Consider the following 18449-nt stretch of genomic DNA (forward strand, 5'->3'; position numbering starts at 1 on the left):
ATCTCATGCCAGCTTGCATAGTCCTGTTGTGTAACACCCTACTGAAGCTGCCACTGACCCTGCATTTCTTTCACCATATCCTACCTTTAGCCCACTTTCACTTTGCAAATTCGTTCAAAAATTCATATTTCTTATTCGAATAAGAGCAGAAGATAAGAGCAGTCATACTGAGTTGAGTCAAAGGTTTATTCTAGTAACCTGTCTTTAACTCACCAAAATTAGATCCTGGAGGGAGGGCATGAGTTACAGGACAAATATGCATACCTCACTTTTCCACTTTCTAATAATATGTTCCTTAGGTTTTTACTACTTTGTAGCAAATATTTCTTTCATGATCTTGAGAATTGTGTTAGAATCTTGCTAAGTTTTGGAATCCACAATATCCTCTGAAAATTAGTTGCACAGTTTAATTAGACTGAAGTTGTAAAAATTATTTTCTCATGTTTGGGGTTTTATTTGCAAGTTAATACTTCACCATTTCATTTGATCTCTTTGGGGCTTTTTGCTTTGGTTGATTTAGGTACATTTGATAACAACCCCCTTCAAATTTCCTGGAAAGGAAGAACATAGGGGTGTTCTGCATCTCGCAGGATTAAACCTTACAGGAATTTTGTCAATGGGAACAGCATGCACCCCATGGGAGCTGGGAGCTAGCAAAGCCCCAAAGGGAGAAGAGGGCAGAAACTATAGTTATTATTAATCCTCAGGCAAAGTAGTTTTGTAAGAAAGCAGGTTATATTCCCTGCCACACTCAAAACAAACATCTGCAGCTCTCTAGCAACAGAACCACTTTACCACGGGAACTTTGCATTCCATTATTCCCAGAAATAAAAAGGGAGAGAGAGAAGAAAAAAATAGCAGAAAAAAGAATGCATATGTTGTAGCTACTGTGAAAAGTTTCCTTTCACAAACAGAAAAATTGGTTAGATTCTTTTCCTAAGCCATCTGAGCTTCTCATTTTTCACTTTGGTATTTAACCTGCATCTCAGTACCATACAAATCTAATGTGGAACACTATTTTGTTTCTAGGCTAAAAAATCAATTTATTCCCATCTGAGTACACTGGCAGATTTTGCAATAGAGATGTTTGACGTTCTTGATGAAATCAACTATCAGTCTTATAATGACTTTGTCCTACGAGTTGGTAAGTCACGTTTCTACAACTATCACACAAGCAGAAGATTGTTTTTCATTGGTTTTTCCTGTGCTGTCAGCAAAGGATTACCTGTCCTGCACTCATGATTAAAACTGAAAATTCTCTGTCAGGGAGAGAGTCACATCCATGTAGAAGGTCAGCAGTCTGGATCGTGTGCATTAGTATTAAGAAATTGTAATTGCCTCCAATTCCAGTGTGTTTACTTAATCTATGCACCCCTAAAAGGAAACTGCACCATTAATTTTATACAATATTATGAGTGTACCCGGTTTTGTGGCTTACACTGCTTTGCATTGCTAAGCTGCTGAAAATTGGGTTTTACTGTATTAAGTTGCATCTGCAAAAGCTTTGTCGGCATCAAAAGTGCAATGGAAACTTTTGGTCCACAGATGCCAAATCACCTTAACCAGTCCTGTTTTCTCCAACAAATCTAATCCTCTGGTTTTGAGGACAACACAACCCTTTCCATGCAATCCTTTACATGTTATTGCATATCTTACCACTCAGAATCCTTTCAGCCTTCTTAGAGATCAAGTTCCCTGCTTCCCTTTCTTCATGTATCCTGCTCCTCTCCAGTGGTACTTCCACTGCTGTTCTCCTTTTATTGCATATTATAATACTGATAGTTTTCTCCAGCTTCTTTCTCTATATATTTTCATGGCTGACTTGTGAGAATGAGCTGGACAAGGGGAAAACTGAGGTTTCTAGCAGTGGAAGATTGAGAAAGACCAAAGACATCAAAGGCAACAATAGGAAAGTTATACATCTTTGACCTCCTATACATCTTAATAATTATAAACACCAAATTCTCTTTGAACTCTGTTATAACTTGTCTTTCCAGGTTCACAAAGGATCAAATATCTAACCCTCATTCTTCTGCATAAATTACTTAGAAAAGCCCTTGCACAGAATCTCATGCAGGGTTTAGTATCTGCAGCTCTTCAGGGCACACTTTTATCTTCCAAACAAGGTGTTGAAATCAGTCAGAAATGTAGAACTGATCTCTGCAGTTTCCAAAAAAATATGCTTGAGCCATTTTCAGATACTTTTGTCTTCTTCCAGTGTCTCCAGAATCTGAGTTGTCTAGTTAACAACCAACCTGACATACGTCCCTTACCCCAATCCTTGTGTATTCCAGGCCATTATTTCTGTTCCACTTGGAAAACCTCCATTAAAAGGTTTTATATGTGCAACTGCAATGGAAGTTGTAGGAAACAATTAAAGATCTTTAACAGTTTGTCCCATTTTCAGCTAAACTCTGCACTACCACTGCTTTTCTTCTTTTCTTTAGACAAACAACATCCACAGAAGAATCAAATTTTTATGTTGCCTACATATTGCATTTCCAGTAAGATATCTCAAGGAATGTCTTTGTCATGTTTCTAAGCCTTTTACAAATGCAGAAGTCCACTTGGTATCAATTTAATCATAGAATCATAGAATATGCCAAGGGATCATAGATTATGTAAGGGACCCATCAGGATCATCAAGCCCAACTCCTGACCCTGCACAGGACAGCCGAACAGTCCAAATGTCCAAATGCTTCTTGAATTCTGTCAGGCTTGTTGCTGTGACCATTTCCCTGGACAGCCTGCTCCAGTGCTCAGTCACCCTTTAGGTGAAAAACTTTTTCCTGACATCTAACCTAAACCTCCCCTGACTTGGCTTTATGATGTTAACATGTATTACCCTATTACAAAAAAAAAATTCTAAGACACTTGTGTCAAATCTGTTTTGCAGGATTCATGTTTCCCTTGGATAATATACTGTAGTGAAAACCAAACTCATTGTTTAATTTTAGGTATTAATGTTGGGCCTGTAGTGGCAGGAGTCATCGGAGCCAGAAGACCACAGTATGATATCTGGGGGAACACTGTGAATGTTGCCAGCCGGATGGATAGTACTGGAGTGCAGGGAAAGATTCAGGTGAGTGCATTCTAAGACAATTTTGCAAACTCTACATACCTCCTGTTTTATATGTGGTTACGTTTTCAAGAACACTTAGAAAATGCAGCCTCACTTTTTTCTTATGGAGACGGCAACTCTCTCCAGATTACTCACCATCAGAGGTATAGTTGTTTTCCATCTTATACACTTCTTAGAGACAATGAAATCCTCAAATAAATCATTTCCCATCAGAAGAAACAAGAGTTCTCTGCTTCATTGCACAGTTGGAGGCAAGCCTGGGAATGCAGACACTGCCAGTCTTTCTGCTGTAGAAATTTTGCCTAAACAGGACCTACAAGGAAAGGATCTATGTCCATTTGCATCTTCCTAAATTTTATGTAGCTCTAAAAATTGCTTGGATACTTTGGATTGGAGAGTCAATGCAGACAGAGAACATTGTTGTTTTACTATGGCTTGACTAGAACCTATGGTGTTCTTCTCAAAAGCTCAATGAACACTTTCAGTCATTTATCCAAAATACCTGTCTGATCTCCAGGGATCAAAAGGTCTTCTGCAATAAATTAACATCACTGGAACTGATCCAGCCTACAATTTGGTTATATATTTCTGTTGGATGGAGTTTAATCTATCTGTGTATTTATTTAACTCAAGACCAGAAATTCTGCTTCTCAGATTCCAGGTTGATCTTTACTTCCCAAAGAAAATTCTAAGGGAGCCTGAGAGCAGCTGTAGGTGCTAATCCATTCTGCTTATGCGTATTTCATGACAGAGTAGTAAAATGGAGAGGGGTGAGCAATTACATGAACAGAAAAAAGTAACAGGTTTGGTTTTTTTTTCTGTCTTCAGGTGACAGAAGAAGTTCAGCGGATATTAAAAAGGTGCAGTTATGAATTCGTGTGCAGGGGTAAAGTCAGTGTAAAGGGAAAAGGTGAAATGCTGACCTATTTCCTGGAAGGAAAGGCTGATGGAAATAATTCCCAAACAAGGTCTTTAAACTTAGAGCGGAAAATATACCCTTATGGGAGAGCAAACATTCAAACAAAACTGGGCACCAGCTGTCCATCGGTGTCCTCAGTTGCTAGCTTTACTGTAAAACCCGGGCTTGGAGCAGGTCAAGCGTCTGCCAGTCACACAAACCAAACACTGCATTATCTTCCTTCTGTGCCAGCTGTGAAGGAGACATAGAACAAAGGAGATTTGGTTGTGCCACTTGCAGTGAACTTGGATAGCAATGGTTGCCTGAATTTTTACTAAGAAGTCAGAGGTCATAGGCCATGGCATTAACCAAGGACCACTACAACCCAACCAAAGAGAACTTGGGGACTGTGTAATGAACTCTTGGGATAGAACATATAAGGGCTAGCAATTCTGTTATGAAAAGTCAAAACGGGATTTTCTGGAAATGAGGAATATTTTCTTGGCATTTTTAAACAGTAAATAAAAAAAATTAGATAAATGTGAAAGCAATTATTTATGTGTGTGTGTATATATATGTTTTAATCTATATATGCACATATACAAACAGTTCTGTGTAGACTTAACAGAGATTTATAGAGATGAAAATAAAAATGTGTATTTATTTACACATCCACCTGCAGTAACATAGCAAAGAGATTTCTCTTTGCTGTCATAGCCAGAATTGTTTGGCCTGGGATTAGCAAAGCTGCATTTAACCATCAAATGTGGGATGCCTGGAGATTCTCCAGGGCTACAGCAAGACTTTTAGAAACTGTGCTCCCAGTGCATGAATTAATGCAATGAAAACAGTGTTTATTGTGTTGTCAATGGCAGATTAATGAAGACTGGATTCAGCTAATTACAGAACCCTACATATTTTTTTAAACTCTCCTTGCATGCTCCAAAAACTTCCAAAAACTTTCAATCAAACCATTACACTAGGATATAAGGTAGATAAACCACAGAGCTTAAAGTTTAGGCAGAAGAACAATATATATTCTTTCCATTAAAAAAAATACAAGAGTGGTAGAGCTTAGAATTTGCTGCCTCTTTGTAGGTTATTTGACTCTGTGCAAGACAGAGGAGCCACCCTGCAAGCACAGCAATATGCTTATGCAATATAGAAACATTCCTTTATGTACAGTGCTGATTTTACTGAGGAGCAGAAGGATGGTATTATTTCAGGCTTTTAGAAATAGCACAAGTCCTGTGGCTCAAGTTCAGTATTTAGCTTTGACATTCTAAACAGCTCAAAGAATAGTCCTGTACTGGTGACAAACATGCTGTTGCTAGTTTTGCGACATTTGTATGTTTGCCAACATAGTTTTATATATTAATCGATTTTTAAATTTATGCCACAGTTTTATTATATCTTGATTCTATCCAGACTCACTCTTCAAAGCTGTACAATTATAGAAAGCTATAATTCTGAGAAACAAGCACAGTCAAACTTTGTCAAATGAGGAGCACTGGTAAATGTGCCAGGAGAGCAAGGCCTGCTCTTAATCTGCATAAAAAGAAATATATTTTGGCTGCTTTTTTTCTTCATGGCAGCCCACATCATATTGTTTATGGTTTCATCCTAAAATGATGATCTGGATGTGAAATGTGGAGTGCAACTCCATACTCAAGGTGCAAGTAGTTGAAGGTCATCCTGCTGAGGGACATGTACTCCATGGAACTGTGCCATAGTGTCCTGATGGGGATTCACAGGCTAACTAACCTCACTGCTTTCCAAAAGAGAAGCAAAACTTTACATTGTCTAAAAACATGAAAAGCTTTCTTTTAACCAGCAAAAACATCTGCCCGCCCCCCAAAAAAAAAAGATCAAAAACCAACAACAACAACAAAAAGGTCAAAAAAGCCAACAAAACCAACAAAAACAGCCCACAAACCTAAAAACCCCACTCCAGAACACAGAAGTTGTACAGATTGTACAATAGAAAACTTTCACATACTAGATGTCACATTTCCCTTCGGTGGGCCTATTTTGTTACAGATTTCAGTGGGAAAAAAGTTCTGAGAGATTCCCCTCTAATCAGCTTTTGCTTTGGAGCAGTAATTTTTTGTGTTAAAAGTATATGACAGCACTATGTCAGCAGATGCAAATGGCTAAAGAAATGTTGCAGGAATTTCTGTTCTCCGTATCAGGATACTGTGGGACTCCAGTGTTTTTCAGCAGAGTCCTAAATTAATTTTTATGTACCCTGTCTCCTAGGTGCTTCATTACAAAGCTGGGAAAGTTAGTCTTAAGATTAAAGTGACTATAAAAACCTGAGAACTGTTTCCTAATTGTACTGCACCGGGTATATGCATCCTTATTGAGCTGAAGAAAGTCACTGCATTTCTTTATCTCCCTAAGAGCTACCCAGTTCACAGCTATTCTTCTAGAATAATTTATTTTTTGCTTTTGAGGCATTCGAATAGTTTTAAAAATATACATGTAGAGAATACAGATTTAAAAGAACAAATATTTACATAACTAAACTGAATAAGTGGCATTCATGTAAAGCACACTGCATAGTTATGTTTTCTAACAGGTTTATAGGAACTAAATCATCATGTGGGTAAGTTAAATATTTAACCAAGTTGGAAAGCATTATGTGCAATAGCATTAATCACTCAGTTCCACTCTCAAAGAGCCCATGCTTACACAATTTTTGAATCAGTGAATTTGGTATAATTTCACTGATAATAATAAAATAAAAGCATCTTCAGATCCTAGCAGTAGATCTGGTAGTATGTGAACACATCAACAAAATACTCGCATTGACCCACCCCAAAGCTTTCAATGAAATTACTTATTTGTTAGTCTTTTTACTAGGCTCAAGATATAGGCATCTTGCCACTGTTTCTTTGATCACTAAATGGACAGTGAGCACAAATGAATTGTCACCTCTGCTGATATTTTTTGTGACTGTTCTCCTTCCCAGACCCATTCCCAGCTTGGTAATGTCAGTGGAAGATCATGTAGCAAGGTAAATTTAGATTATTCATGTTAACATTTTAAATGATTAGCAGGTGCTAATTAAGTAGAATTGGTCCAAAGATTTTCAAAGCCTGATCCTCTTTTCCAACAGCCAAATAAGGCATGTGACTTTTTGTAAGAATGTTTTCCATGTTGAATGGAAAGTACAAGACAGGCACAGTCCATCATTGGCTTCTCATTCTGCAATTTTGGAGGAGGTCTCTGCCTCCCAGAGCAGGTTGAGTGGTCCAGGATGGCTTCTTGGTACTGCAGGCAAGCTGGTGTGTATGTCCTAGCTTACATAATCAACGATGGTATATTTGGAGTTAGTTTCCAGACTTTAAGTCACAGATTTATAGAATGCTTTTGGGTTGGAAGGGACCTTAAAGATCATCTAGTTCCAACCCTGTTGCCATAGGCAGGGACACCTTCCAATAGACCAGATTAACATCACTCTCATTAAGTTCATCATCATTAACATCATTATCCTATCATTAGTGTTTTTCGTGGTTTTGTTATTGTTGCTGGTTTTACTGTGGGGAAAAATACATATTACTTTGTAGTCCTGGACTGAGCAGTATAAATTTATTAAGAGAGTTTAGCTAAGGCACAAATTAGTCAAATACCATGTACTCTTATCTTTATGCTTTCCCTCCCTACTCATACAGTTTTTTCCCATTTTCCTGTTCTGTCTACATTTGTTTAATTTCAGCTCTTGTGTGACAGCTTTAAATGACATTTAAACTCTCCGCTCTTCTGCATTCTTTGACACGTTTAATAAGTTTTATATATGGAAAGAGGGGGAAATATACATGGAAGCAATACTTCTGAAAACCTCATAAATTCACATTTTCTGCCAAATTAGAGAAGATTGTAATCCATTTTTTTATTGGCAATTGACCTAAGATGGTATGTGGCCCACTCCAGTATCCCTGAAAATCATCAGAAGAATTTCCTTAGATTTCTGTGGCATTTGTGTTGTGTCCGTCTTATTGCATGCAGTTGTATTTCCTGTCTTGCATATATTAATTTTCATGTGCTGTAACTCTTGCCTCATCAAGAATTCTGCCCCACAGCAACCAAAAGTCCCTAGTGTTTATTTGAGGATAGTAACTTGTTGATTCATGGGCAGAATAGCCTCCTGTAGCCTCTGTTCACTGTTTTGTGCAGCTGTTAGCTTGAAACAATTAACAGATACAAGCCCTACAACAAAGTGATGCCATTTGGCATGTCAATGTCTGTCAGTAGCAAGCACAATATTTAACATCAGTTTGCATGTTTTCTCTTTCAGATAATATTAACAATTGAAGTCTTTCATTCTTTATATAAGCATATAAGTATCAGAGATCTTTTAGTCTTGGGAGCTTATTTCTAGGTGTTCCTATACTACCTTTATCTTCAAATTATTTTTTAATTATTATTCTCTGCTGAGATTGCAAACTGGCATTCCTGAATTACTGAATTACTGGCTAGATATTTCCAAACATATTCTATTTACATTGACTAGAAAGCTATTTTACCCAGACTGTAAAATGCATAGGTTTTTGTAGCTGCATCGCGCTGTGGCAAGTGACACTCCCTTATCTTCACCAAAACAAACACAAATTTTCCCTTACTTTCCTTTAGTGAGACTGAGAGCCAAAAGTTTCAGCTTGTAAGGGCTGAATCTGCATCCCTTATGTGTCCACAAGGCCTGCAGCAATCACCAGTTTAGTACGCTTGTGAGGGTCAGGAGCTGGGCTTCTGTAGGCCAAGTTCTGCTTTGGGTTGTAGCGGTGTCTCATGTCAATATTGAACTGAATATTTTACAACACTGCAACCAAGAGTAGGTCATGCACCTAAATCTCTTTCATATTTATGCCTGTAATTTATCTGTCAGGCAAAATAAAGTAGCTGGGTGCCACTGTTTGAAGGGAAACAGTATATGACCTGTGCCATTTCAGTGCTTTGAAGAGTCTTAACACATTAGTAAGTAGCGTGAATCATTTTCCTGTGTTGGATTCCTGCTTGTAGCAGAAAGAATGCATTTTCTTTACATCAGCAAGTCCAGATTGTGTATGTGTTCTGCCCAGGCAGGAGGACTATTTAGCCATAATGTTCTTTCAAGTTAGAGTTTTGTATTACAGTGAAAACAACATTTTTTTAATTTGTGATAAACCTGTATTATAATGCCTTATTTTTAATCTTGTACAGTGTTACAAAACAACAGAAAACATTGGCCTTTCATGTATTATTCACTTTAAAAGATGTATTGTACTATGAAATTTTGTAAATAGTTTTTGCTTGGACAGGTAGTTGCATGTACACTTGTATAAAAAGAGGCAAAAAGGCACACTTTTAACAAAAATTAATGATTTTTGTAAGAGACATTTTACATGTGCATGGAGATTATATATCCTTTTAAAATGGATGTCTTTTTGGTTTTCCTTTCAATCTACTGCATGCCATTCATGCCTGACTTCAGTAAAACAAAACAGTAAGTTTTCCTAAGTGTTTTTGACATACCACTTCTGGCACAGTTAAATCACTAGTTGCATGTGCATTCAGCAAATCAAAATACAAACAGCAAATAAAGAAGAAAAATAACTAATGATTGTGATCTGCCAACCTCCATGTTTCAAGGTCCATAACACAGTATATGAAAAGTGTTATCAACATCTAAGCTGTCTTCATAAGGTACCTTCTGGTCATTAGAAGCAATAAACTACTTTCTGTAATATAAAAAACAAACCAATACTCTAGTTCAAAATGGTGTAACATCTGACATTCAATGACATTCAACTCTGATACTGCATTTGATGTAGTATTGTCATCAAGAAGGACCAGGTGTCAAATCCATCTTTGCTGTATGCAGGTGCAACACTATGGAAGGCAAAGAAGGTGAATTTGGCCCATCAGTGTTACCCAGAGTATACTTCTAATGTGATAATGAGTTATTGTATATGAAAAGTACATAATGCAAATAGGTTCTTTTCCTGGATACATACATACATATATACATATGTATGTATGTGTGTGTATATATATATATATATATATAAAAATTAATTTTGTTGCCTTATTTCTGTCAGGTTTTTTGACTTATTTTCCAAATAGTTTCTATTGCTAAGCAGAACGTATTTAACAGAACTATCTGGAGAACGTTCATTGGATTTTTCTGGGTGCTTTGAGCCATCTGGATTCTGTGCTTACAGGGTAATCACGATTCTATGCTTGCAGGGATGCCTCCCTTAGGCATCACAGCCTAACACACAGCTTGAGGCCCATGTCAACTAGTGATATAGGAATAAGAAATCAATATCCAATCCTCTAACTGATTTTTCCCATAACACTGAGAATAAAACATAAAATTCTGAAGGTATTTTGTACACCTCATTTTTAAAGTTGTCATATCCATGTCACTACAACTCAGGATTATTCTTCAAATTACTTATATAATTGTTGTATGATAAATAAGGAGTATTGGAGGAGCATAACACTGAGTCTTGTGGCAAAGGGAAAAGCATATGGACTGTGAATACTTTCTGCTTTGGATAAGGACTTGCGGTTTACAACTTGAGCTAGTTTTATAATAGGACTCAGAAATCATTTAATTTGTTTGTTTAATCAGGTGACTGTAGGGTTAATTAAGCTGTACAGCTTCTGCAGGTACTTTTGTCATCCTAAGTTAAGAGGCAGGTTCATACCATATATCCCTGTTGCCTGCATAGAAAAACTGCTACCTTGTACTGACGATTGTCTTCATTATAGTAGTTAAGCCTTTCTAACAGTTATAAACTAACTCGTCTCAAATTCAGTGGGTTTTACATCTCAGTGTAGTGTAATTGTTGTGAATAATGACAATCTGGACACTGCTTGTGCACCCCAATGTTGTTTATGACTGGCTTTTTCCAGAACTCTATATAGGCAATTTTTAGATCATTGTTCCTTTTAATCCTATCTCTTATTGAGTTTTCAGGCCAAATCTAAATAATTAATAAATATATTAATGTAAATAATGGAAAAAGTACATATAAGGGAGTGGCTGCCTGTTGCGCTTTAATTCCTCTTCAAAATATCACAGTGCTTGGGTGGCCTGATGTGATTTGCAATCTGTTCGGTGCAAGGATAAAAAGAAGGAAAGGAGAAAAAAAAAATGGGCAAAGTTAGCAAGAGTACAAAACAACAAAAAAAGAAGCCTGTGAGATAGCAGTTGCTGAACGGAAAAGGTGAAAAGCCAGTACTCTTCTGAAGTTGGTGGTAAAATTCAGTGACACAGAACACAGTATCTGAGCTAGGAGTACTTAACCAGATTTGTAGTTCAGCAAAAATAAAGCTTGTGTTTAATTGCATGGTCAAATCAGTTTCTGAGGTTACGTGTCAGTTCAAATTTACAAAAGTGTTCAAGATCTCCTGGTGAGCTACTTTCAAAATTTCAGAAGGAATTATTAGAAATAGTTGGGGGTTGTCACCTTTAATGCCTATTTTTTGATCATGAGGAGGCACCTTGGAATTTGAATTAGCATTAATTCATGGTTAATGTACACAGTGTATGTGCTGGAAGGACTTGGTTTTGCTTGTGCCTTACAGCATGCTGGAGGATCTACTTCTTTATATTAGGATCCCCATTTTATGCCTTCTGTGGCATCAGACATGACACACCTGCATAAAACTGAAGGAACAAAAAGTGCTGCATCACTGTGAAGATTTTTTATTAATTCCTTTCCTTCTTTGGTTCACTACCAGTACAGTTATGTGGATGCAAGGAGTGATCCATTTGTTTGTGGAAGGAGGCCATACACAGGTATACGTGGGTCCAAGCTAAAGAAGAATAGGTTTCCTAGAAAGCTCAGCACTTACAGTGAGCTGAGTTCTAGAGGAAGTATTTTCAGATAGTTTGGGGCTCCTTTTAAAAAGCTGGCTGCTCTCCTCTTCAGAACAGGCTTGTATAGCACAACTAAAACCATCCAGAGCACCTTGTAACTGTGCTGTCAGGTTTGCTAGATGTAGGTTAGCCTGCTGGTGGTGAAACAGCTAACAAACAGTTCTTTTTGTGGGCTAAAGTGGGGTTAAATTACTGTGGTTGTGTGCACTATCATGTATTACTTTCAAGTGCCTGACCTTCTGCTTTAATCCTAGACCTGTCTGTAGTGGCATTAGTTACGAAAACCTTCAGCTGGCACATTGAAGTTACTTAGATGATTTCTCATGTCTTTTGCTCCTTAGTACACAAGGGTGCAAAGGTTGTCTGTTCTTACATTTCAAATGCCATTCGAGCAATAATTCAAGAATTTTCGATTAAATGTAAATGAAAATTTATTACCTGTGCCATCCAAATTTCTTCATGATAATTATAGTTTTAATTGCTATGGTAGGTAAAGATTCTTCTTCACTTAGAATTCCGGCTTTTTTTACAGTAACATTACTAGGGCTCAATAAGGAAAAACAGAGAAGAAAAGTGATTGCATAACTTGCTCCCATTTACAAGTATAATTGTCTGCACAAAAGTGAACTTAGACAAAGCAAACAGAGAGTTTCTTTTCTGCATTCAAACAGCTGGTTATTACAGAGAAGTAGCTTTGAAAAATATTAGAGAATACCATAAGAATGAAAGCAATGCTTACTGGTCTAAAAAACTAGAATCCAAGAACAACTACCTTTTCTAGCATAATTAACTCAATACAGAGAATCTTAGAGCAGTGATATTGTTTTCTCTGAAATTCTGACAGAGGTTAAATTCTGACACACATTTCACAGTTTCAAGTAAATTCAATCAAATTTGACCCATCTGTTAAAACCCCTGTCTTTAAAACTTGTGTCACAAGTAACATCTGTCTGGATTTTATCCTGCTGGTAAGTCCTTGTACTCTCTGCTGTCTCGAGGTTAACTTCTGCCCTGCTGGCATGTGTACATAGGTTCTCCTTGGAAATAAGATGCTAAGCATTTTTCCAATCTGTTAACTGAAAATATTTAAAAGTCTTTTATAATTAATGTTCAGCAGCCTAAGGTAGGAAGCAAAAGACCACACAGAGCATGTGTTCTACAAACAAAATTAGTCTACCTGCATGATGACAGAGAGTCCATTATAGCCTTATCCATAATTTTAAGCATCCTATAAATATTTAAATGTAATAAATGCCATAGCAATAAGAAGAGATGAAGCTAGACATACCTACCTGCCTCTCAACACCACGTAAGTCTTCTTTGGATGTAAAAATGTGACCTACAGCTCATAAAATACTGCTTCTTCAGAAACTGATACCCCTTCTACCCTTAACTCACCTTCAGTTGTTCAGTGCTGTCATATTTTTGTTGAGGTGTTTACTGTCCACTCAGGCCTGCTTTACCATCTCCCTCTGTAGGTCCTCTGTCATATGGTTGTCAAGCTTCTTTTTTGAAAAGAAAATATATTTCCAAAAAGTTGATTTTTCATATAATAGATGCTTAGGGGGAAAGAAATACATTTAACATAATCTCGTTAGGAAGCAGTACATGTGACAGCAAACCTGAAAGGGAACATAAACATACCCTGTGGTGGGAGTGCAGGCGCAAGCAGCTGGCAGCAAGCTGGGCAATAAGGCTTCAGCCTGCCATCAGCAAGCAGAGCAGCATCTCTGTTCAAGGGTCCGAAGAAGAGAATAGATAAGTAAGAGTGGTGTAGCCTAATTCATGTTCCCTAGCAGTTTAACAAAAACATGCAAACCCATTTCAAGAGCAGTCATGTTGTCTGTCTGGATACCACTCTTTACTAAAATATTAGAGAGGAAAGATACAGGCTTGGAGTATTATAAGGCTGGTTGAACTGAAACATTCAGCAAGAAGACTGTGCAAGAGGAATCTTATCAGCTACTTAACCTGCTGATGTTTGCAGCAAATTCTGCATTGCTTCTGAACTAACTTGAATATTTGCTTAGACTTTGGGAAAAAAAGAATTATTTGCATCAGGTAGACATATGGGAAAACCAAGTGTATTCTTCTCTGTATTTATTGGCATAAAAGTTTTCAGTAGAAATTTTAGTCTTGTTTACAGCCCAGTAAAATTAATGAAAATATTAACTTCAACAATTATTGAATTTTTAGATCAGGCCTTATTCTAGTGTCTATTCAAGGCCTTATTCTATTCTTCTGCCATGTCAAATGGCGTGTCACCAGTGACTTCAAAGGGACCAGGAGGAGGCCTACTATATCACAAAAGAAACATCTACATAGGTAAAATGAAGAATCCTAACTTTAAGGAGTGAACTAGTAAGTCAAGATGTCATTATTCCAACTGCTATAGCCCACTGAACCTATAATCTTTTTATCTTTATAGCTATACACTATATATATATATATATGTATATACATAGTACAATACAATAACTTAACACTGGGTAACTTCTAATGATAGATTTTCATTAATAATACGGGTCTATTTTTATGTAAATATATTATTGTAGAGTATCTTCCAGTCTTTTTCAAGATTGTTAAATTGAGAAGAGCAATTGAATATTTGTCCTATTTTTATGTTAAAAAGTGAATGGACTGAAATGTTAAATGTGAATGTAAATTTCTTATTGCAACTTTTATACTGAGTGTTTGCACTATTATAATTTCTGGAATCTAATTAAAAATAAAGGAAAAAATTGCTTGAATAAACAGTTGTTTGAAATTGGTTTTGTTTTGGTTTGGCTTTTTTTGGGGGGGAGGTTGTTTGGGATTTTTTGTTCGTTTGTTTTTTAAATCAAGCTGCATTAATTATTATATCCCAAGTGGTCTCTCAGAGGGTCCAGCTACAGCTTCTCAGTTTTCAGGCTATGAACATGCCTCTAGAAATGCTGTAATTCTGCTTTCAGAATTGCTCTGAACTAAAGAATCTCATGGGAACAATTCAGCTCCCTTGTGAGTCTCGCTGATTTTCTGCATTGACCACAGTGTAAGCCAGCTTGGGCCAAGTGTACCATTCACTGTGCAAGCAGAGGAAAGTAAACATGCAATGACCAGCAAAATACCAGCCACACAGACCAGAAGACAGTGAGGGGAAGCTTATCTCTCCCTTTCCACAAAGCAGAAATTGGACAATTTGGGCCAAGTGTAGATTTTGTAGGCAGTTTATATTGTGCAAGATATAGAGCCAACCTGAGTGCAAAATTGTATAGATTAACATAAAATTGATTTAAAAACTGATAAAGTTTTATCAGGTAACATGCCTCGCAAGAGAGTCACTAAGGTTGGGTAGTTCAAAGTAATTTCATTGTACCACTTGGAAATGACAGCAGACTCTCATCTGGCCAGCTCAGAGCAGTAGCAGAGGTGCTCAGGTGCCTCATTCCTGTCCATGAAGATATGCCCTGAGATAACTTGGAAATTCAGAGTCCCCTGTGAGGTATAACAGCCTGGCCTCAGATGCAAGGGGTTTTAATCCAAATGCTAGACAAAGTCTCCCCAGCTGTTTTTCTTGCAGGTTAGAGAGCACAGTGTGAGTTGTACAGAATTACAGTGTTGACAGTAATTGGAGTGTGACGGAACTTTTCTTGCTTTGCCCTTACATTAGTGAGAAGTGTTTGAGGCCTTATGTAGCCATTTGTTGCCTTGTCCTTCCCTTCTGAAAGGCAACGTGCTAGACCTTCCTAAGTGTAAATCAGAATGACTCCACTAAAGCTGAATGGACATAAATAAACTGAAAATCTGTCCTTCACCTTTCATTGTGCCTGTTCTGCCCCATTGGTATTTTAAGGCTTTCTCTTAATATTAAAATGTGTAACCCTTCCAGTGTTATTTTGGGGAATTTTATGTACATAAATGCACACAGAGCTATTTATACTTGTGTATAAAATATGTATACTCACCAGACATATGTTAACAAGATTGTGTGTGTTCTGGATTGTTGACTCAGGTCATGACTTGGAAACATTTTTCTGCTATGTCCCATTACACAGCCAAATCACTTCAGAGAAGTATGAGAATTCATTTTGCTTAAAGAATGAAGCAGTATGAGCATTAGATTGCTTATATGCTCTGGTTACACTTTTGGACATGAGGAATTCAAGACAGCATTTCCATAGCATAAACCACCCAGGACTGAAATCGAGGTTTTTGTCCAAAAATATTACCAGAGGATGTTGTCAATTTCAAACAGGCAGAAGGGAAGAATAGAAAATGAGAACATTGTGTACATTGTCCATTGTGTACCTTGGTGCATTGCCATTGTATCTATGTCAAATTCTTCCAGTTTTGCAGCCATTCCCTAGAGCAGTGGGTCACCTAATGCTGTTTCTGCTGGCAGAACATGATGTCCAATGGAAGGAAAAAAGTATACAGGTATCAAATCATGGATTGTATTCTTGTTTGGGCCATTCTCATTTGGGCCATTAATGATGGAAAAAAAAGAGTCATAGCTGTAAAGTGTGCCACATATTAGAGATTGTCTGTGACATTTTTGGCTCTCATGAAACCCTCTAAACTGTCAAGAGTGCATTTAAGGATGAGGATCTTGAGGTATAGTCAGGCTGCTGAGGAGTGCTGGTATGATCCTAAATATCCAGTTCTGTGAAGATTATTTCTGCTGTCAAGTTCAGCAGTAGTTTGCATAGATTTCCAGGCTCAAAGCTCAGAGAATAGATACTGGTTTTTAATATTACATTAATATGAGTCTCCCAGGTTTACACTGTTCCTATATTTATAATCAGACATTGATTAACCGTTATTATATTTAGCCATAGAGAGCTAGAAAGGAAGAAGCTAGGATGAAGTAGTCATTATTATCAAGAACATTTACCTTTTCGTTTACAAGGCACACTCTGAAGATGCAAATGATGGCTTTCATAGAGGCAGTGTAACATATAAATTACTACACCATCACAGTTGAAGCAGATGAGCTTGCCTATCAGAAGTGCTCTGCTTCACTAATTCAGTGGGACTCTGATGAATTAATTAGCTTTCCCTGAACTTAGACCACCTGGGGACTGATCTTCACAATTCTAATGCAACGAAAAAGAGCCACTTACATTCACCTGGCCTTACTTCCTGCACAGGACTACACTCAGTCTGGCCATGTGACTGCACTGCACAAACACAGCACTTTTAGTTTATTATTGGATGTAATAAAGTAAAATAAATCCATCATTTTCTGGTTGCTGGGAGATTTGAAGCTAGACGTTTGTTTGGCATTGGCCAAACTGGGCTCATACTATTGCCAAAGGTCGTGAAAGCAGCACCGACTGTTTTCCCCCAAACTCTATAGTTACTCTGTATGTTTATTGAACTTTGGCAATACTGTTATGTGCTCCTCAGCAGCTCTGCCAACATAATTAAAAAGGAGCAGTTGTATCAGAAAAGACACAGCAAGTTACTGAGGAAAGGTCCCAGTTGAACATTAACTCAGATTGACTTGTGGGATGTAGAAACACGTAGAATGTGTATAGGACCCCGACTAGTGAATAAACAACATGCAGACAGAACATTGTGGCATTCTGGTAATACAAGAGTGTATAAGCATATAATGAAGTGGAATCACTGACGCAATTACAAAGGCAGTGGTAACATTGATTTTATCAAGGTCAATGACCTCTGCTGCTAGTAAAGAATACCTGACTTCTTACTACTGAGGTAATTAGATTTTTTGAAGTCAAATAGGGATCCTCCAGACTTCTATATAAAAAAGCTAATTTTTCTCAATTTGACATCCGCCGCAATGGTTTTAGACTGGCTACTTGTGTATTATAACCTCATTTAACAAAGAAAAACAACAATTTTTAATGCTTTAAGCTTTTATAATTTATCTTAATATTGTAGCATCTTTATATGTGTACAAACAAATCTTCCTTTCACATAGACACCAAACACTGAGGGCAGAGCTGGTCTAAGCTGAGGGAGGATGTGGCACTGAACTTGCCTATAAGGTACAAGTTCCTTAAGGAACTTGTTTCTTCAGTCCTACTATTACACTAAAGCAGAAAAAAAAATTGGCTGTTAGAATACTACTTCCAATTGCCTGCAATTGGTGGACCTTGGTGAAAAATTTATAACACCAACACCCATATTAAAAGCTTTCAAGACTATTTGAAATGGTTCAGAGACAAAGAGCCAAGTCTCATTGTTCCTCAAACTCTTATTGAAATGAATCATATGGAAGATGATTTAGACATTTAAATAAGGGTTTGACTTTCTGAGCAGCCATGAAACCCATTAAGTATTTCAAGATTGTGGTTTTAAATGCACAAAATTGGATTTGTTGTCCAATTGGACAGGTCTAGTCATAGCAGTCATAAGCAAAACCTGTAGAAATGTATAACCTGAAGCACACATCATGACCCAGTGTATTGCTACTTCAAAGCCCTTTTTTTTCTGACCGGTTATGAAATCGCTAAACCTATTTATCCAAGATTCCCTAAAGTCTTACTCTCAGGCTCCTTATGAGATGCTCCTATGATCAGATTGGAGTGAAAATTATGCCATACATAGGTCTGTTCCTGGACACTGTAGACAAAGACATTGATCTT

At 37.3% G+C, this 18449-nt stretch overlaps 1 protein-coding gene across 4 annotated transcripts in view; it reads left to right on the plus strand.

Moving 5' to 3' along the window:
- The window catches only part of ADCY1 (adenylate cyclase 1), a 190457-nt gene that overhangs the window by 148214 nt on the left and 23794 nt on the right, over positions 1–18449 (plus strand). For 2 of the 4 annotated variants that reach the window (XM_048296578.1, XM_048296587.1), the window contains 3 exons: positions 1030–1144; positions 2958–3082; positions 3911–14624. In XM_048296578.1, the coding sequence (XP_048152535.1) occupies positions 1030–1144; positions 2958–3082; positions 3911–4249 (579 nt within the window). In that variant the 3' untranslated portion in view covers positions 4250–14624. Of the gene's footprint in view, positions 1–1029; positions 1145–2957; positions 3083–3910; positions 14625–18449 lie in introns of those variants that run through there. The other 2 variants (XM_048296607.1, XM_048296597.1) reach the window with 1 other exon arrangement.

Source organism: Corvus hawaiiensis, chromosome 1, assembly GCF_020740725.1.
Source record: "Corvus hawaiiensis isolate bCorHaw1 chromosome 1, bCorHaw1.pri.cur, whole genome shotgun sequence".
Classification (NCBI taxonomy): Eukaryota; Metazoa; Chordata; class Aves; order Passeriformes; family Corvidae; genus Corvus; species Corvus hawaiiensis.